Raw genomic sequence first — 21932 nt, forward strand, 5'->3', positions numbered from 1 at the left:
TCAGTAACTGTAGGTGTGCAGTCTTTACCTCCTATCTAACAAGAAGGTTAAAAATCGACTATAAGGCGACCTACACAGACAAAAGGCAAAATCCTTATGCAGCAAAACAAACAGCATTACTAACTTCTATGATTATATCAAGCTTCCCAAATAATTACTTCTCAGAATTTCTGGAACCAGAGGAGAACCTTAATTTCCTTTTTTTGAGACAAGTTAGATAGACAATGGGGAAAAGACTTGAAATTTTGATCCAGAAGTCTCTCAAAAAGATTCAATGCCTGAAGGCAGGGAAAATAAAGTACACTGTTTAAACTTCGCAGTTTTCAGATTACTTATTTTGAGCGGCCAGATGTACAACTGTTGAAAACACTTACAGCTTACAATTACTGTTTTTAATACTAGAATAGGCAAACATATGTCAGAAAATCTATTTCTTCCAAACATAGCATTTCTCATCTATGCTGTCACTTATGGAAAAATTACCGGTTGATGCAGCAATGAATTAGATGGAATTTCATAACCAGCATTAACCACACAGTCATACAATGTGATAATTATTTTCCTTTTGGTCTAAGTATTTATCAATGCTGGTATCAGTGAAGAGAAGATAAATAACTATACGCTGCCATTAATCTTTGTTGGACTACCTAAACAACTTTATTTAGTTGTATGCCTCTCACTTGCCATTAATGTTACAGCCAACTAGTTTACTGAAAAGAGCACTAAGAATACCTCAAGTAAAATTTCTTCTGTACTGGAAGTGATTTCTAGTTCTTAGTTCCTGCTAGACACTATTCTCCAAGGGACAAAAAAACCCAACCACATAAAAACCAAACCAACAAAAAACAAATCTTGAAACATCTGTTCCCTGCTTCAGTTCACAAAGTCAAAAACACTACTTGTGTCCAATCAGGGCTAGCCAAAACTACTCTTCATCCAAAATCAAATTCCTAAAACTTTCACTTTTTTACCTGAGTAACTACACAGAGCAGTTTCAAGCAACCAATTCCCTATGATTACATTCCCTGGATTATTCATGTGGCAAAGATTCTAAATGAATCAAAACAACACTCTTGCCCCCGCTTCAGCTAGAAAAATGGTACACATCCAAGTGCTGAGCTTTAGCATGACTTCCTCTATACTACAGAAGGCCAAAAGCACGAACTTCAGTAAAAGTAACAGGAATAGTAACCATCTCTCATTGTGCTTAGATAACGTCTCTCTTTAATTAAAATTTAGAATAATGTTTACTGACCATGTTCTGGAACAAGTTACATCATTTTTTTGTTCAAAAGAAAAACATAATATTTATCTTCGATAGAATAATAAAATTAATCTACTACTAAGAAAATAAACAATGCAGTCAAAGACAACAGTTAAAAAAAGTGTCTCATAGGGGAAAGAAAGGAAAAAAATTGATCCAATACCTTTAGGACTAACAAATCGTGGATGCCGTCTTGAAGAGTTGTTCCATCCTCCTTCATTAGTCTTATGTAGGCCATTGCAAAATTCTTTTCTCCTTTATCTTTAGCTGCAAAGCGAAATATTTTCAGTCAGCTATCCATCAATGAATTAAAATTCACTAAAGTAAAAATTCCCTACTTACACTCTTGAGATGACCTGTGTCTGAACATGAAGCGCAGGTGTATCCTTTGCATATCTTCAATAGGGACTGCTACCTTTTTGTAAAATCAGATAATAATCAATAGTTATGGGGGACAGGGGCGGAAGGTGGTTTCACATGTAATAAGCTCCTATTTTAGAATAAATAAGCACCACTTCTGCTGGCTCCCTAATGCTTTTCACATACCATTTAAAACTATTAAGCCTGATCACAGTAGCAGAAGGGATGGCTGATAAGCAATCATCTGTTAGACTTTGCTCAAAGTCTAACATGACCAAAGAAATAAAGCACCGAACCCAGTGAGTTAAAGCACACAGGTGCTTGTACGCTAGAAAGTATATGCTAAGTATACTACAGTCTTATTACTTACCTTGTTAACCATATAGAATTATGCAACAACTCTGCACTGTGAAATTTCCATATTTGATATACATGAATTGACAACCAATTTAACAAACAGGTGAAAAAGGTATGAAAATTCTAGTGAAATAAGTTAAGTACATTTTTGTGATTAAATTCAGTTTCAAAGCCTTGAGTAGAATCCCAGGAACTCATGAGTGCTTTATTCTCGAAGCAGCATACCTACTTGTAACAAATAATGCAAAAAAAAAGGTCAACTGCATAAGAAAAAGCACATTTTTTTATATTATCAAGATTATAGTTCTAAAACCTTAAAGACTTGTATTCCTTTGTGTTCATTCACAACTTCCCTTCACAAATCTGTGTGACACTCCTCCACATTAACTACATTCTTCAAAAGCATCTACTGTTAATGATTCAGTATAAAAGTCTGAATTACAGAGTAATTTTAAAAAGAAACTAGTATAGTAAGCAAAACACAGCATGGGTCAATGTTTTCAAAACAACAAATAAGCTTCTATTTCAAACCACACTTCCATTCCCTCCCTTTCCTGCCCAACCTCAGCAACACACCTTAGTGTAGTAATTGCAGGCTTGTCATACATGACAACATCATCTTCAATAGTTGTCTTCAAAAAAAAAAACCCATGCTTGCCAGCAAGCCTGAGATGTGCTTTGTAAGAACTACTTCTGGAAGCTTCTAGGCATTTGCCAACCAAAGACATTAAAGCTAGATTAGATAATTATTGGTGTGTGTCTAAAAAATTCAAGACAGTTTTTTCTCTCTAAAATTGTAGTATTTGGGGTGAGGGTGGGTGGGTTTTGTTTTGTGGTTTGGGAGCTTTTTTTTTTTTTTTTTTTTAAATCATGCAATTGAACCTCCTCATCTCCATTGTTTCACCACGGTAGAACAAATGTGGTATTTTGTTTCTAGTGAGCCATGTTAGGACATAAGGTTGTCTAAGATGACCTCATTTGTTTTGCTAGACAAAATCTTAACATCGTTTTCCAGGCCAAATTTTAAGCCTCAGTAATCATATCTCTCTAATAACTGATGTATGACTAAGGCCCCATCCTTCGAGCTGTATTCTGGACCAAGTTATTTTTTAGAAAAAGTTGATGCTGTGCAACTTTTCTGGGTGAGATACCAAGAAACAAAAAAGCAAGTGAAAAGTATGTACACCATACCTTTAACGTTTCCATCCAACGCGGCTGTTTGACTTGATAGTAAAGAACTGATCTGTATTCACTCACGGGTTTGTCCCCCGCTCCCAAGCAAACAGCGTTCTTCAGAAAGAAAGAAGAAACAGTGCTTAGCGGCTCATTAGTTTCTGTAAATTTTTTAGGACTTGAACAAAACCAAGCCAAGAAGCAAGGCACCGAACGAGAGCCTCCCCCGCGACTCCCGCCCCCGCCGCGGGCAGCAGCTTCACCTCAGCGCACCGCCGAGACCGGCGCGAGACCCGACGACCGTTGGCCGCCGCGCGCGAGCCCCCGCCCGCCTCAGCCCTGCGAGGCGGCGCTCGCTGAGGTACGAGGCCATGGCGGCCGCAGCGCCCTCGGCCAGGCCAGCCCCAGGCTCCCCCGGGCTTCGCCTCCCGCCCTCAGCCGCGCAGCCACGGTCGCCCCGGGCGCCGCAGCGCCTTCGCAGCGCCCGCCGGGTAAGTGCGCTGGTCCGCGCCTCTGCGTCCTCGTAAAACCGCCGTGGCGGGTGGGAGCCCTGCGGAGGGCACCGGTGCTGCCTGTACGGCACCGGGGCCCTGGCTCAGGCCTGGGAGCTGAGGCAAACGGGTCGCCGGTTAACAGGCCCCACCGCTCGGGCCAGGCTGCCCCCAAGGCTCAGCGCGGCTCCAGCTCGGAGCCTTTGGAGACTGGAGACACTCCGTGAAAGCTGCAGGTTCAGGACCAACATACGTCCTGCAGCATGAAGACCTGTCTTTAACAAGCAGTTTTGAATTTGGATATGGTGGCGTTGAAAATTAAAACAATGAAAGCACCAACAAGAGAGGAAGCATTAATACGAAGATACTGTGTTTTCCAAGCCTCTGAACATAATGAAGATAAACATTTTCCATAATTAGACTGGACCTACCCACAGATTGCATTTTACAGAGGTTACACAGTAAAGAAGAGCAGCTGGGTGATGAACATACAATAGACTTCGTTTCTTTTCGCAAACTGATGAACTTAGGTAACCAAGGCATCATTCTCAATCAATAGAAGCAGCACACAAAGTAAAAATAATCTAGCTTCATTATTCCATTTATTTCTCCATTTACTTTCAAATACTCTTATTCCAGCAGAATCTCAGAAGTGTTTGACTGCATACTAGAGGTGACTTCCAAACTAAACATTGCAGACGCAGTGACAGTATGCCCTCCTGCATTTTTTCAACATTGAGAATTTCCCATTCTTTAATGACTATCAGAACTAGTACAGATCCAACTTAAAGTTTTGATCAAGTTCAAAATTCGTTTTAACCTAGGAATTCAGTTTGTTTAGAGAATCTGTGAAGAGTCTTCCCCTACATCCATCTTTCCTAGCTGATTGCGGTTGAGGATTGTACATGCAGAGTAACTGCTAATGCTGGTAACAGAAGAAGCAAGATCACCGACACTAAGCATCAGACGTGAAACTGAAGTGCATGAAAGAAGCAAACATAATAAATTCTCTACTGAAGGCACAGATGCAACTAACACCATATAGGCTACAATAACTACTGCAAAGGCGCAATTTTCCTGCTGAAAATCCAGTGAATCTTAAAAGTCGACTTCAAACACCAGGATGCCTTGTGACAAGAAGGGTGTGATGCTGATACCTGAAGATGATTTGTAAGGTCTGGTCAGAGTGATTTAACTGCGGGAAGGTATGTCTCATCTGCCCGAATGGAGATTTTTCAAAGTTTATGCACAAACTCATTTGAATGTATTCTGTGACAATCACTTGGAATAAAAGGCCTTTTAATTGAAACAGTAAATCTAGTGTTAGCTCTTCAACTGAAACTAGTTTGATACCTAAACAGAGCCAACCAGTCTTGTGTTTAGCGAACATATACCTGTTTTGATTCATGTATAATTAGAAACATTGAAATTAATATAAATTCATGGATTTGAAAGTTTATTGGTATTTATTTATTTACTGGAGGCTAAAAGGGAAAACCAGTTACTTTTGTTATTACTTGCATTCAACAGTATTTCAGTTAACTCCTCAAAATTGTTGCTTCAACATGTCTAAGGCATATTACCCACAGAAAGCAGGCATGATTTGGACACGTTTCAGATCATAGACAAAGTGACAAATCCACTTTCTCCTACTATTTGGAGAAAGGATGCATCTGCAGAACTGAACATACATAACATTGGAATGCAAGGTTTAATGCATTACAAAAGGTTAATTTCTTTAAGGAATACTTTGGTATATGTATTTTAAGCACATTATTTGTGAATAGACAGAGGTTGCTGAGGTTGATTTCACAACAGAGTTAACTTATATACATGCAAGTCATGGTTAGGTGTTTTCACATGTATAGGTAGTGTTTTGTAATCAGGGTTAGTGTTTGTTGTATGGATCGTAAGCATTATATAGGTTTAAGATTTTTTTCATTCAAGCTTTAAAGTTAAATTTTAGGTCAAGCATTTAATTGTAGTTCATAAACGTACTTCAGCAAGTCATGAACCACAATGAGTTACTCCATCTTTGTTTTATCTCAAAAAGCATCATTATAATTTCACCTTCATGATCACAGTACTGATTTAGTGAACAGTACAAAGCTCAGAAAAGAAAAGGCTAAAAATCCGCCTGAATACTGAACTGGTGTTAAAAAGCCCTAAGGAAAAAACAAAAATTTCTCAAGATGGAAAAAGACAAGCAAAAAGGCACGGTAAATATTTATGTTGCATATGTACAGCGTCCACACTCCTCTGTTGTCACTAATTTAATTATTTGACATGTACTTCATTCAAGGGACAATGACACAGTCTTCCTGGCACAAATCAAGGGTCTGTTATGTAGCAGAAATGGTACTTCTAACATTTTAATATACAAAGTGCATTCCTCTGGGAATTTCCACAAGAAAAACCCTAGAGTAAGAACACAGTAATTGTCAGAAACAGCATTTGTTCCTTGGCACAGCTAAAATAGGTCATTCAGTGTTATTTCTCGTTACAGTTTTATGCAAGACATTTATAGGACTTGAACAGATATGTCACTTTAAACATCATAAAACTTATCAGTCACAAGTTGCCACAGGATGACAAGTAAGGGAACTGCAAGTTTTTGCACAATGGTATTTTATAAAAATTTATAGGAAGTTTAAGGCTTACTTCTATGATGTAACTCATGTTTCTACATCCATTATACAGGAAAAAGAAAACTTACTGGCATCACTTTTCCTTCTTCATCACAGACACACATTATCACTTCCACATTTCTCTGAGTTGTTTTATTGTATTTATCAAAATCTCCATACAGCAATGTAATATAAATGTCATTTCTTATGTCTCCTAACAAAGAAATTGAAAGGTTAAAAAAAATGCTGTGAGAACATAAAGTCAACTGAACTTCACAAGAGTACCTCTTTTTCTGCAGTGAAAGGGATAAAAACGTCTTGTTTTCCATCTGAATTAAAGTTTTCATCTGTTATTCTTAGCTAAGAAAACACTACCGTGTGATGTGCAACGAACCAAATAGGAGTCCTCAAATTCACTTGAAGCAATTCTCGTCCTGCACTGACACCTGCTGGTGAGGTGACGGATGAGGCCATTACTGAGTTTTCCCCAAATACACAGCTCTCTTTCTAGAGGGAGCTTTATATTTTAATTTTCTCCTGTGAACAAATTAATGACTTCTTTTAAAAGAAGTATCACGATTTGAATTGAAGGGTTTGGGGGAGTGTGGCATTTGTTTTTAAAAAAGGAGCACTGCAGACAGTGAATTACTTTAATTGGAAAATATCTTACCATAAATCCCCCCTCCCCAAAATCAAGATATTGTAAACTCATATGTTTATTATTATTATTAAAGAACAGTGGTAAGTTACAGTAAAAATAAGGTTAATTTAAAATTCAAGTAAGCATACACCATAATCTAATTAGAAGACAAGAAAGCTATGTACAAGGAGCTTGGATTATCCCTCAATTGTCTTCATTTTATTGTTTCTGTTTAAGTACTAGAAAATACTTTCCAAGGGTTTCACTATTTTATATAAGCTTCTAATATTGGAACATAACTTACTATGAAGAGTGAATTCTAAAGAGCCTCTGAGTTACTCATTACAGAAGTAAATAAGGCTGCAGTTGATGCTCATTAACCTAAGAATGGATTTTTTTTCATTTCATTCCCTATTACAGAACAAAGCACCTCCTACCTGGCATGATTATTTCAGGAAATCCTAGCTTTCTAGCAACAACTGTGGTTCTGTCTACAAGATGTGGATAGTCCTTCCTAGTTTGAATCACATCTCCAACAAGCATTTTCACAGTTACCCAAAGACCTATTAAGAGCAGGGGGGGGGAAAAAAATTACATTTATTGTAAGGAAAAAAAAAAAAAAAATCTCTTCAGATGATTGCCCCTTCTACCCACCAAACAGTGATACAAATTCACTTCCCCCACTTCCTTTAGCTGAAAGTAAAAGCTCTATAATCCAAAACTCTAGCTACTAATTTAAATAGCCTCCAGGATTCTGCAACAAAGTCATGATTCTTCACTTCCAGCTTCAACGTTGACCCACCACCAGGGTGGTGCTACAGCCTTAACATAAAAGCCTTTCTCTAAAATGTAAACAATATAAAATGAAGTTCCACAAAAAGACCTTGTTATTTTACTTAAAAATAAAAAAAAAAAAAAAAATCTACTTTACCTTGTCCACCACTGTCTCCTTTTGATGCAGTGACTTTGCTTAGGAGACTGTGTAAGAAGTCATTCTCTGCCACTACCCTGCAGGGGAAAAAAAACAATGCCTACTAGGAATTAAGTGCTAGATATATCAAACACCATTCAGAACACAGATGACAAACAGCCTCAGTCCTCTTTGCTGTACTCGACCTTATTGTGATATGTTCTTAAATTTCATTATCTCTCACTCCAAGTTGCAGACCACTCACATTAAGCTTATTTGTATACTGAAGTGAAAAAAATTAAATCAACAACTTTAGGAATGGCATTTTGTGACAGACTGACAATATGGAAGCTTATCATTTTGTAGGAATACACAATGTGAATGCATTCACCAACATGCCAGTCCAATCCACTTTCCCTGATAAACAGCCTGGCAAATGAATGAACTTTGATTTTTTTTTCAGCTGCTTTTGAAATTAGAAACAAATTCTCACATAACAAACATGTTGGATCAAATTGTAAACAAGTGAAATAATAAACCAGTGTGTCATATTCGGGTCTTTCAGAATTAAATTTATTCTCCATAGTACATAGCAGCAGTGCTATGTAGAATGCCCAAACATGTTTCCAGTGAATACTGGCATCTATGCATTTAATCTGCGAGTATCACATTTTTAGGCAGCTGATCTCACATTTCTTTTGAAGATAGTTAACGTATGACAATTCAGCTACTTTTTAACTGAAACCCAATTTTTACTCAGATTTTTCTCAAATTCAAAACAAAATCAAGCACATAAATTACTAGTTAGCCATACTTGCAAAGCTTACTGTTGAGTATGTATAACTATTTAACTTGGGTTTTGTTAAATAGGACACATTACCAGCTGTCTGAAGGAGCACACTCATAGAAATACACATTCATTTAACATGCTATGTAACCCCTGTCAAGTCTTAAATGCCTTCTAAAGTGATGCTTAAATAATTAGCACTATTGCAACATAAAATTATTACAAGGAAAAATTATTTTTTCTTGAAACGTTTCAAGATTGTTACAGCCAAAGAGATACAGAAATATTTTTGTGCGTATTAAAAAAAAAGATATCTATGACTATCTTACGGGTGAAAGGGAATGAAATGCTGCTTTTCTTCATCACTTTCAGCTTTTCCTTTTATGATATCTGTAATATCCATAACTAGAAGAATAAAAGAAAAATAATCAAAACATAATAGCTTTGCAAAATACTTCCTCTTATCTATGAATAATGTGCATTAATGTTCTTGTGCCTCAAGGTAAATACAGATTTTTCACTAGCAAGCAGCGTAGCACAATAAGGGTAGGTATGTGGGGCAGAACATTAGTGCAAAGTCCACGCTACAAACATGATGTATAAAGGGAGAATTACTTCAGACTAGTTTTGGTCTAATCCTGTAAATACAGGTATGAGTGCATTGGTGGTGCTCTGGGCAGAAAATCATTAGTTTTTCTTTCATCTGCAAGGAATTTTATTATTATACCTGGTACTATGCTTGAGTTTTCACTGCATAGCACTAAGTATGAATTATTAGGAAATTAAATTCAAAAGCACATTTCTGACCTGAACTAAAACATTAATGTAGGTGCAGTCTTTATGGACTTAAAAGATTAAATATGGAAGATAGTCGATATAGCTATTTTGCATTCTGACATGTCTTTGTAGAGATTCTATGGTCCAGGGTTGGCAAGTATCACTGGGGTCCTGCTTCAGATGTAGCACAGGAGACACCAGTTACCTGCCACTCCAAAAGGCCGCCTTAGTCCTTGTGTGTATTTCTTTGAGTTACTGTCTTTGAGATCCATCCTTCCAACTCGGACTATTTGACAAACCAAATAAATTTTGTCTCTGCTAAGGTCTTTATTTCCAAGATCCTAAGATACAAACAAAAAAAGAATTGAAATATTGCTTGGGGAAGAACCAAGTTGTGAAATTTAAAGAGGTACTCCAGTAATAAATAGAGCCTCAGTAATCAATGGAAAAAAAAAACCCCAAACCCAATAACCAAAGTGAGCCCACAGAAAGGATGAAAAACCTGACAGCTTAAAGTTTGACGAAGATACAAGGTAAGATAAATAGAGGAAATACTAGCAATCAAGAGGTACAGCAAACAAAAAAAAAAGTCATCAGTAAATTTATGAGGCAGCAAACTGATTTGAAGAAGGGACATGGAAGCATTGTCACTGCCTTAAAGCACTCCATGACTGGTCATCTTGCTCTGTTTCTAAAATTACTTCTGCTTCCTTTATCTTGCTCAATCTTCAGGACTTCTGATAGTGATCACACAGAAAAGAATTCGATGTGCAAATACATAGTAAGGTAAACTGGAAAACACTTACTGTGAACACTACTTTAAGATTGTTGAGCATATCAATTTCCTTTGGAAAGCCTCTACTCCCCCATCTCACCAAGTAGTTCTCACTGTTTTGAAGATAAATATCTTATTGTCATGTGATTTAAAACTTCTTCCCTTTCACAGCACATTAAAAAACCGCGGTACATAACAAAGGTTGCATAACAGGCAATAGTCTGTGGTGATTGTTTAAACCTAATACAAGACTAAAAAGACAAGAAGAATGCTATACAAAATACCATCAGTAAGTTTTGAAAAGTAACTTGAACATAAACCAGAATGGCACCTTTTTTGTAGGAAACATTACCATCGTCAGTCTGATGGGAATACTCAACAGAATCCTAATCTATCTTTGAATTTATAAATTACTCCCATTTTGTTGCCTTCCCCCTGTTTCAGCCCTTTACTCCAGACACCACAACATAGACCATCAAGAATAATCACTTAACTTTGAAGTGGTCTCAGGCTTCTCCAAAATTCTGAAATGTTCAATCCAGGAATTACCCATCAAAATATTTGGTATCCCTTACCCTAGAATTCTTTAGTAGTTGCCAGTGACTAGATCTGTCCACACTTCCTTTTCCTTTTTGTTTTCTTCCTTTTATTTACGTATTCTCTGCATTACTACCATCTTGGCAACTATTTTACTTCATTTTGGCTAGCTCCTTTTGCTACTTTTTGGCAATAAAAAAAAAAGAAAGCTTACCTTATAATTGTTAATTTCTGTGGATCATATAGTGACATAAAGAGTTCTGCATCTTCTCCAATTCGGCAAACAAAATTCCGCACAAAGACATATAGGCTGTGGGTGGGGGATGAAGACATTCGGGAATACGATGCATAATCTGGTTGATCCTTTGACTACTCAGGAGGAGGAAAATCATTAGCTAGATCCATGAATTAAAATGGTGGGATACTACAAGCAGTTTCAATTTTTATCATATGTAACAGTTAATCTTGAAAAATCATAGAAAATTTGGATAAAAATACTTGTTTCCAGCAAATAAGCATTGCCCTGTATATTCCTCTGAAAGACATTGCTTCCTAATGCAGACTTGACTACAAATAAGTTTCTGACCCTCTGCAATGCTTTACCAGTATATCAGCATCCTTTTCTACTATGAAGCTAGCAAGTTAGCAGGTTAGAAGGTGCAGAAGTGACATAGGTATGGAAGATCTCACCTTCCTCTCCAGAGCCTTCAGTGTATGCAAGGAGATAAAAAGCTCAGACTGGGTTCTTCAAAACACTGTACCCAGACTAGGGAGCTAGCTCTGTGTGCAAATAATGAAAAAGCTGATGACCGAGATGCCTTAAATCAATCTTTTGCAGTACTTAGGGGACTTCTTAGCATGAGTGAGAACTTCCTTTTTATGGGATTCTAAGCATATTATGCTTTCCAGGTAGGCGTCTCCTTTTAGAAATGGAACAGGGATTACTTTTATGAATATTTCCAAGGAACACAATAGTTTAGCTGTTTCTCTTCACTTCCCTTCACCTCCAGAAACCTTCCTTTCTTGAAAATCTTACATTTACTTTCATTCAGGAGAAAAGAGCCAGGTTAAGTTTCCCTCCTGTATATGAATGTATTAAAAAACTTACCTCCCAAGAAAATCAGGCTGCTTTCAGTGGAACTATTCCGAAGTCTTTTACTAAAATTTTGGTAAAAGACTGCACCTATGAGATTTGACAATGGTTTTGCTATGCTGTAAGAACTTAAACCCATTTAGGGGAAGGGAGCAGGGAGTTGGACTTGATGATCCTTATGGGTCCGTTCCAACTTGAGATATTCTATGATCCTATGACTTCCATATCTTAGGCCAGTTCTTCAGCCACTGGGCAATTATGTAAATCACCACTTTTAAAGAGAAGAGAAAGTATCAAGCTGTCACTACAGAGGTAAGCCTACAAGTCTGAAAGCTAGGAACACTGGCAAAACAAAATACACCTCTTTGAAAAGGAGACAAATAATATATGCTGAGATCAGGACACAGCTGAGCAGGTTCATTGACTCAAAAATAGGCTCCTAATTTCTACCTACCTCTCGTTTTAACCACCTAGAAACAGCTACTTAACCATTTGATGGCCTAAAGCTCTTTTTATCCATTGGTTGGCTCTATTTTTAAAACAAGTCAACAAAGTCTATTGCAGACTACCAAGTTTTATTTCCCTTATATTGTCAGTTAATTACATTTTGATGTCTGGGAAGCAAGATTTATTTAGTGACACTGATGAGGACAACTCTTAAGGTGTTTTCCATTGATTTGTCATGGGCATTATTGAAGTGTCGAACAGCCCAACCTTTTTTTGTCAAGTGTTTTACTTGCTTTATTACTGTTTATTTTCTCATGAATGAGGAAAAGAACGCAAGTACCTTACAACTCCCTGAACAGATTTAATATAGAAAAAGGTCAAGGAAGTATAGTCACCTGCTTTGCGTTTTAAAAGATGAAATTTATGCACTCATCAGCTTTGCTTAGGCCTGCTAACTTCTGGTGTCCACAAGATTATGCTGAGTTCACCTGAGTTCCTCTTTAGTGAGCTTAAATTCTTCACCTCCATCAGACTAACTAACAAGCAGCAACACACAGCAAACAACTAGTGTTGTAACAAGACCTTCTAAAAAAGAGCTTTGGTTAGTCATAGCTTGCAGTCTGAACTCCAAGTATGCAACTATTCACTATGCGAATCACCCTATTGAGTAGCCCACAGGTGGAATGAGGAGACATATTTCTATTTGGGAATCCAAGAACGGATTTAGAACCAGCTTTAGACACAGGCTTTCAGCCTAGCCCGCAGCCTGAATCCAGGGCACAAATGCAACTAACTCAATTTGAGGCTTAACCGTATTTATAACACAGGAATATGAATCTACACTTAGTTCAGTCAGAGGCAAAAGTTTCCAGCTTTTGTGGTAGAAGGTTACACCCTTCAACTCTTATACTGGTTTTTCATTTTGATTTTAACAAAGGAAGCATTAAGGTTGGCCAGTCATTCCTACCATTTCCTCCTTAATTCGCTCAGTGATTTTATTAGTTGCTTCTTCATGTGCATGAAATAGGCTGATGACACTGGTTTTATCTGGATCCAAGATATTTCCATCTTCATCTCTAACTATCAGATCTAGTTCAAGTATCCTGTGAAAATACAAAGACCATAATGGCAGGGTTATTTCCTTGTATAAAAATAAAGCTTAGAAATGTAACACACAAGTTGCTGCTTCAAGTTTTAAAGGAATAAAGTAAATTTTAATATATGCAACAGTATTTGATTGAAGAAAAATTTAACTAAACCCCATGATTTTCTTTTCAAGCTGCTGTACGGTATTTATCAGTTTTCAGAATTTATAGTAATGTCACCAAAGCATTTAAATGCCTGTCACATAAAATAGATTCACCATGTTCAGAGACTTCAAGCAGTCTTCATCCCTTTTGCTTTTTAACATATAACCTTTGTAATCAAGATGCATAGGTTTTTCCTGTTACCTTCTGCTTTTATGTTGCTCTCTTACTCTCCCAGTCCTGTTAACTAACTACTATGCTCTGTTCTCCTTTGCTCTCATACAAATAGTGCCTTTTTTCCTTCCACATTTCCTTTTTTTTTTCCTCAAAACTCAAACCTTAAGTCTTACCTCCATACATCCTACATATTCTTGCCCACAGTGTCATGGTGTCATCTCAGCCAAGAAGTACCCTTTCTTGCCTATCTAGGATCTCACTCCTCCTATCCCCCTCTAAAAGTGGTCTACTTCACACTGGACTGTACCTTTCACAGTTTCTGAAATGTACTGGGTGCCCTTATGTCACTGTTAATGTTGTTTGAAGCAGTTTGTATCAGACTGCAAGCTGTCTTCATCACCTGACATGATTATCCACAACCTCTCCTGATTTGTTGTTCAATCTCCTCTCCCACAATGACCCACTCAGTCTCCATTGTCATTCCCCTTTATTCCTTCTCCACAGTTCGGCAAGTTTCCTTCACATGTTACAACTCAATCCCACACTTAAAGGCACTTACAAATACTATCCAACTTGCACTTTTCCTCTATACAATCCCAAACCATTTTAAAAATCCCCTCCACCCCTGCTTCTCTAAAGGAAGAAGCTTACTGTCTCATCATTTGGAAAGAAGAGAAAAGTGTGAAAACAAAAGTCTGAAAGCAAAGGAATGTTAGTGTTGACTTAATCAGAGCTAGGCTTCTTTGATTGGAGCATTTCCAAGTAAAATCTGTCTTGGAGTGACCATTCAGCTCCACATCATGTAGCAGGACACATGTATTACCATAATGTGTTGTGTAAGGATACAGTTTATCAGAAATCTGTGCATCCAAGTCACAGTGAACAAGTTAAGAATTTTGTAACATATCGTGGTCATTGTTTATGCCTAGCCACAGCTAACTGAATACTTTCAGCTGCATGTAGGCCTTTAGGCCACAATAACCACAGTCACTTGCAATAGCTAAATACAGTTTATAAGCAGATTCCAGTGCCTATAAAACCAATACCATGAAGATTTTTTTACCAAGCTCTCTCTCCCCCTTTATCAGATGGTGGAACAACACTCAACCCCACACAACCACATTTTTGCAAAAAATGAGTTGTGTTGCAGTGACTTTTCATTAGCACAAAGCAGACAAGGCATTTTGTCAAATAACTCTTCTATTGCTGGTTGTTTCACTTCTATTGCCAGAACCAGAGTTCTGCCTGGAAATTCCCTAGTAAATTGGGGGGTGGAAGGGAGGGGGAGGGTAGCAATATGGTTCCTTTAGCAAAGGCTGTGTACACTTCAGACTTTTGCTATTCATCCACCACCCTAAGGTCTCTCAGAAAGACACTGCTAGAGGTAGGCTGTGTTTGTGAAGGATGGACAGTACACTGATGTTATATGTATATAAAGGCCAGTTATCTGACCTCAAATCCTTGCAACTGACAAGCTCATATATCTATAATTAACAAGTTAATATTTTGAAAAAGTCATTTGCTGTGAGAAGCCTCAACATGCTATCTATTATTATCACAGGAATAACAGGGAGAAGCTTGAAAAGGCAGATTCAGTATGTCTACATCTCACATTAATGAGTTACAAAACTGCAAACAAGAAAACTTTATCGACATCTCTGTTCTAGATGGGTGCTTTAAAATCAGTCATGTTTTCCAGAAGCAACGTAGGCCACTTACTTGTTACCATAGTCAATTTTGGAAGTGACTTTCTGTTTGAGTTCTTTGAGCTCATCTTTTGGCAAAGTCCCGGACAGAAGCTGTGACCGCCACTCCATTAAGTCATACATCATAGACTGCACCTGCTGGAACCGCTCTTTCTTATTTGTCTAAGATATAGAAGAAAACAATAGGTTTCAAGCTTCAAGTTGAAGTGAAACATTGGTCTTGACAATTAAAGGATGTGTCATATTTAATGCTAAATTATTGCAGGAGCAAGAATTAGGCAAAGTACTGAGCCTGGCTTTCTTCCTCCTCTCATCCTAGAAATTGTTAAAGACAGAATCTCCCATGTGACCGTAAAGAAATGACATGAAATTTAAGCAGTTTGTATGGGGATACGGAATAACGTTATTTTGGGGGCTTTTTTAATTGTGCTGTTTTAAAGTTTCTTAACTAAGTCTCATCAAGAGAAAGCACTGTAGAAGCAATTTACTTCTGTATGAGAAACTGATAAGAGCATGCTGGGAACAACAACATTTGATTGTATTATTAATACATTTAAGAAAAAAGTGAAAGAATGCATAGAAGTCACTAAAGCAGTTTCAGTGTCATTTACTCAAACAAGAAAAGTTTCGACTGTTGACTTTAACAAGAGGAAGACTAAGAAGTGACATGTTTCAGAAAACAGGAAAAAAAAGCAAAATCCAATGGCTGGGATCCTGGAGCAGTCAATGCAAGTTGTTGAAACAGGTTATCCATTAGAAGAGACTATTCAGGTACTAGAGGATTCACCATCTTGTGATGTTTTTCCAGTCAACACTTTAACCAAAGTCTGATGGCTAAAAATTCATCAATAAGTTACTAGAATCAGTAGGGATTAATGTAGGGTTACAACATGCAAAATATCTGATTATGCTAATGTAAAAATCAGCCTTCTGTCCTTCAAATTCAAATTTTATCTCTCAAGAGTCTTGTAGTCCAAGGACAGGTACAATATCATAAGAAGGGTTTGGTCTCTGTATGAAGGGTAGCTGAGGCCTGCAAAAATATTTCAGGTCCAATTAAAATAAAAAGATAATTTAAAAGAAATCATAAATCACTTCTACGGTTCTATACTACACTGTGGGCATTACAAGCATATGCAAAAGACCACCATGACTACTAGTTGCTAACTTAAAAGGAACACAGATGCTGATGCAGTGGCCATTTTGACTAATACCTCCGAATTCTTTACACTTTTATGTATTGGTAAAAGTGCTCACAGGAAAAAATCGCTTTCTCCAAAATGGAGGAAAACATGTTTTCCTTTAAGAAATGTACAATTAAGATGTTGAAAGTAAAAAGACTGACTTCTTGAAATTGCCAATTGTTAATAGCTACAGGTTCCCAGCAACCCTTGAACAACTTTTGTTGTATCATCCAAAGAACATTGTTAATCTTTTTCAAATGCATCTTAGTTATGTTTGATACTCCTATCTTGAAACTTGTCAACTCTACAAAGAACAATTATGAAAAATTTATCATGTACAGGATACTCAAGTTTGAAACTAAAGGCATGAAGTTACACCACTCCTCAGCAGTAAGTCAGCCTTTTATTTTAAAGCCATTGAAGAAAATGGTAATCCTCTAAGCAGTGATGAAGAAGTAATTTCTTAAATCCTCCCAGATCCTGCCCTGCATCTAAGACACAACACTAATTTGAACAAGGCCTCAATATGCATAAATAGGACTAATTAACAGGCCACACATGGCATGCAAAAATGTCATACCACATAGAGCTGTTTCCAGATGCTTCCCCATTCCCAGAGAGTAGTGGTAACTTCTTGAACTAAAGGAATTTCAGCAGGTATTATATTTTCTGTATGTCTAAGAAAGAGAAGAATATTTAACACAATGAAAGTGAAAAAGAGTATCTGAGTTTCATGGGTTTATATTATAGTTACTGTGTTTAAGGCATATAAAGGCCTTAAAACTCATTCTTTAGCAGACAAGATCCTTAATGTAATAAAACAGTTAAATTCAATACCTTTTCTTTTCAACAGTAACTTCCTTAATGTGGATGAAAGACTTAGGAAATATTCCCTGTTGAAGAAGGATTAAAAAAAAAAAAAAAGTGAAAAAATACAATGTACTTTTACTCTCCAAGGACATGTAAGTAACAAATGAGAGCTTTCCAAAACCCGCTTCTAAATTTTCTTCATAAAACTATGACTATGCACATAAACTAATCTCCAAATTAACTGCTGCCTATCTAGTTTTCTGTCCAGCTAGATGCATGTGTTTGACACACAAATAATAGAAGTTTTGTCATACCCTTTTCTGCAAACATAGAATGCATAGAATTACATTTCTTCATAAGAAACACCATCTTCCACCCCCATCTGCCCATCTACTCCACCAGAAAACTGTACATACAGTGTAAATACAGTAAAGAAACATTTTTTCTGGGCATCTGCACATATATTTCTTGTTCTAGGAAAAAAATGCAGTCTAATTTAGAGATCAGCTTGATTATCAAACCAAAGGAGAGACACTGATATAGGATCATTGCATCTAGTGAAAGAAATATTGATAGACAAAGGAAATCACTAGGGACGAATAGCAAAATGGCCACTGACATGAAGGACAGTAAACTCAAAGTTTACTTTGAAGCATAAGAGCCAGGAACACTGTGCCTAAGACAAATTGCTTTAAGGAAAAAGAACAACCTTTCATTTGCAATGCATAACGAAGGCAGACACTTAGTAAAGCCATAAACTCTCAGCCCTCCTAGGTATTTGTGGCACCACTGCAACTGAGATTATAGTCTCATTTTGTACTACCTAGGACCATGCAGTAAGATGCCCCAGCACAGAGGAGGCACCAGATTTCATTACATTCTCCACATTTATTTTTAATTGACTTGCGTAGAAAAAAAAAACGGTCACCAGACAAAATGTTCTAATGTGATGTGTCCTTGCTCTACAACAGCTGAAATGCTTTAAGTCATCCTAAGGGAATGTTTGACTATCAATCTATCCAAGACAGTCCTCACATTAACTAGCAAATCTAGTCTTGGTAATTAAGCTAGGTTCTTCTTGGATTCTTCTCTATTCAATAACTGACATCCATATGTGGTACTTAACAAAGTCTTTCTCTCAATTAGATTTCAGCTTTTATAGCCATTTTCTTTTAGCACTGGATCTTAATCAAAACACAATCATGTCTTATCACTTCCATAGTTTTTCATTAAGATTTATGTTCAAAAGAATCCATGAAAAAGAAAAGTAAAAAAGAAGGTCCCATTAACAGTAAATTTAGTAAAGTCTTAGTATATGAAATTAATAATACTTCTTAAAACATTTTATGCATGTTGACCTTGATGAAACCCTTTAGCAATATTAAGAATTAGTTAAAAGGATGCGGTTAGTTCTGGTAAATATTTTCCTTTTTTAGTTTTAGAGTAAATTTTAATAAATTAAAATAAAAACTTAATTAGAACAAACAGCAGTAGCATTTTGAGCCAAAAGAAACATCAAAGGAGTATTTAAAACACAATAATAGTGTTGGACAGGATGGAAGGATGGTTAGCCATTCTCTCATATCCATCCTCAATTATTGCAGATCAACCAGCCTATAGTAACTACTGTTGGTAGCTTCCACTGAAATACTATGCTGTATCAAGAGCTTGTGAACTACCTTATCACTAGCCTGGCTTCCACCTCATCTGTGACGAGCTAGAAATGGAAGCAATCAAATGAGGTGTACTATGCAGAGCTCATAGAACGTAAGAAACAACAGGTAGAAGTCTGGAGAAAATTATTATGCATAATTATCACAAATAATTATTCATGCCTCTATCTTTTAGGATGTGCAGTCATTAAGCAATGAAGTGAAATAGTAAATCAAGCATCTAATACTTCCAAAAGAAAGCTATAACAGTTTACTGTCATGTACAGTTTGAATATAGACAGCAATTAGTTGCTCTAAGTTAATGCAAGTTGTTGCTAATACCTACGAGCTATTGAATACAAAATAACAAAAAGTAGAAATAGACAACTTAAAACTGTTCTAATTTTTTTCTGGTGGCATATTCGCTGCCAAGAACTGTCCCTCTGCTCCCCAGATTCCCTTTTTAAGTGGCTGTGAAGGTTTTATACATCCTTTTTCCAGGCTACAGAGAAGCAACTTCCACCAAACATTTTTACTGTAATATAGGCATGAGTGTTTAACTTCAAATGCCTTTGCATTGCTGCTCCCTAAAAAAATCTGATACTAAGAGCAAGTTTCAAAAAAACACTTTTCTTCTAGAAAAGTACATTTGAAACTAAAAAGTAATTTTCTTGCTACCTAACTCAGGAATCATCATACCCAGGGTAAAACCTATTCATTTGTGGCTTTCCATCTTTAGGTATAAGAATACTGAGGTGTTTTTTATTAATATGATTTTTGTACATTAGAGATATATTTAAGAATTTAAGCTTGATGGGAGTTGTTTAGATTGAATGTAGCCTAAAGAATCCATAGAAAAAAGTGCAGAAACAGACACATTAGCAGTAAATTTTCTCAAATATTTATTTCAAATGATGTCTTCATCAGTCTGTTAACCTGAAGGCACTGTAATTTTTTCTTCATTGATCTGCTTCTCCCAGACTTCACTTCTAATATTTACCAACATTGTCCAGGACAAATGCTGATCATTTTGTTCATCTTGAAAGGAAAGATAATGGAGATAGCTGACTTCAGAGATCAGAATACAACTATCTGATAAGAGATACTAAAAAAAAAACCCACTTCATGAGTTGATCTTTTAAAAGTAGTCTCATAAGAATGAATAGTGTCATCTTACCTCTGATCCTTTATGTCTTACTAGATAACCCTTGTACCAATCTAAAAGGAAGAAAGAGCGCACTTAGTATGACAAAAGATATGCATAAAAAAGCATATAATAAAGTCATGGGTTTTGTTTCACATAAGAACTATCTAGCATAGGATGTTTAAAAATTAATAGTTACTCCAAAAATACATAGATGAAAGTAAAGTGAATATCAGGAAGCATATTTAGCATGACTTGCGCATTAGCAAGTATGATTATATGGTCTACTTTCAAGTCTTGCATAGTAAGTACAGATAATATTACAGAGAATTTAACACCCCCACACTCACATAAAAAGGGTAGGATAAGCTGTTTTGTAATGTAATATATAACACACACATATATATCTCTCTCAACCAAGATCACTCATGATACTGGATAGCCCATGAAGCTCTTCCGATTGTGTTCTAGGTGTAGTATTAATCCAATACAGTACATGGTTGTTATATATCCAACTTCCTTGAATGTAGGAAGAGTAAGCCATCTTTCTATCATGAGGAATTACAGCTTTTGGACCCAGCTTGAATAATAAGCAGCTTCCTAGTGTAAAGTTCAAGTTAGAACCTCAAGAAAATGAAAGGCTATTATGGGGCTTCTGCTCCATTCATAACTAGAAACCCCTTCTGAAGGAAAAGAGTGCAGTATTGCAGTAGTGGCAATTAAAATACTAATTCAGACTTTCTTCCATCTATGCCCCAGTTAAGTCACAATAAACTTCTGCAAAGAACATAAAATGAAGAGTTCAGTCTTACTAAACTACAGCAGAAGCCACGTCCACTGTGCACATGTTCCATCATGAAACATTACCTGCACAGCAACAGTATTCAACTTTGTTGAATTATTCTTCTATTTCACCCCAAAGAAAGCATTTTATGACTAAAAGCATACATTTTTGAGTATAATTTCATGAACAGATTTTATCTTTCCTACCACCTTTTCTCTCTCACCGTTTCTAACACAGCACAGGTTTTTCAGCCATGCAACCAAAGCATGAAAACAATAAAAACCCCAAACCTCAAACAATACTGTGAGAAAGGCAATATTAAAAGTTACAGGAGAATCACTGACCTCAAAGACAGGCTCAGAACAGGTTTCTTCAGGTTTTTCAGCACTGGGATTTTTTCCCAGTATCTTCTCAACAACAGAATTTCAACTTCTAAAACTGCACATAGTCTCCAATTTACAACCAAATGTATAAAATTATTTCATCCCATTGGCTGTGACTGCATGTGTATGTTCTGTGCATATATTTTGTGCATGCAAAATGAACTTAAATAGCATGTAAAATGAGTGCAGGAAAAGAAACTGTTACTGTTGGTTAGTCTTCAGCTGCAGCTGGCAGCACATTTTTAAGATACCTGATAAGAGCTGAACTTCCTCACTTGCACAACATGAAAGATTCCACTTCTTCATTGACAAACATATTTTTATAAAGCAAGCTATGACATAGCGTGTTAAGGGCAGAGGATTCAGAAAAGACTTTTAGACAGGCATGACATCACATGGTGTGGAATACCCCATTGGCCAGTTTGGGTCAGCTGTCCTGGCTGTGTCCCCTCCCAAGTTCTTGTGCCCCTCCAGCCTTCTTGCTGGCTGGACGTGAAAAGCTGAAAAAACCTTGACTTAGTATAAACACTGCGTAGCAACAACTAAACACATCAGTGTGTTATTAACATTATTCTCATACTAAATCCAAAACATAACACTATACCAG

The 21932-nt window shown here is 36.8% G+C and overlaps 1 protein-coding gene across 1 annotated transcript in view; it reads right to left on the reverse strand.

Moving 5' to 3' along the window:
* Positions 1-21932, reverse strand: part of DOCK2 (dedicator of cytokinesis 2) — a 213200-nt gene that overhangs the window by 178893 nt on the left and 12375 nt on the right. Inside the window, exons 3-17 of the mRNA XM_029998203.1 lie at positions 20192-20232; positions 17390-17445; positions 17133-17229; positions 15382-15530; positions 13206-13341; positions 10913-11067; positions 10193-10274; positions 9592-9727; positions 8939-9014; positions 7844-7920; positions 7350-7475; positions 6362-6486; positions 3173-3271; positions 1607-1679; positions 1428-1531 (exon numbers count right to left, since the gene is read on the reverse strand). Of these exons, the coding sequence (XP_029854063.1) occupies positions 1428-1531; positions 1607-1679; positions 3173-3271; positions 6362-6486; positions 7350-7475; positions 7844-7920; positions 8939-9014; positions 9592-9727; positions 10193-10274; positions 10913-11067; positions 13206-13341; positions 15382-15530; positions 17133-17229; positions 17390-17445; positions 20192-20232 (1532 nt within the window). The remainder of the gene's footprint in view (positions 1-1427; positions 1532-1606; positions 1680-3172; positions 3272-6361; positions 6487-7349; positions 7476-7843; positions 7921-8938; positions 9015-9591; positions 9728-10192; positions 10275-10912; positions 11068-13205; positions 13342-15381; positions 15531-17132; positions 17230-17389; positions 17446-20191; positions 20233-21932) is intronic.

This window comes from Aquila chrysaetos, chromosome 22 (assembly GCF_900496995.4).
Source record: "Aquila chrysaetos chrysaetos chromosome 22, bAquChr1.4, whole genome shotgun sequence".
Lineage (NCBI taxonomy): Eukaryota > Metazoa > Chordata > Aves > Accipitriformes > Accipitridae > Aquila > Aquila chrysaetos.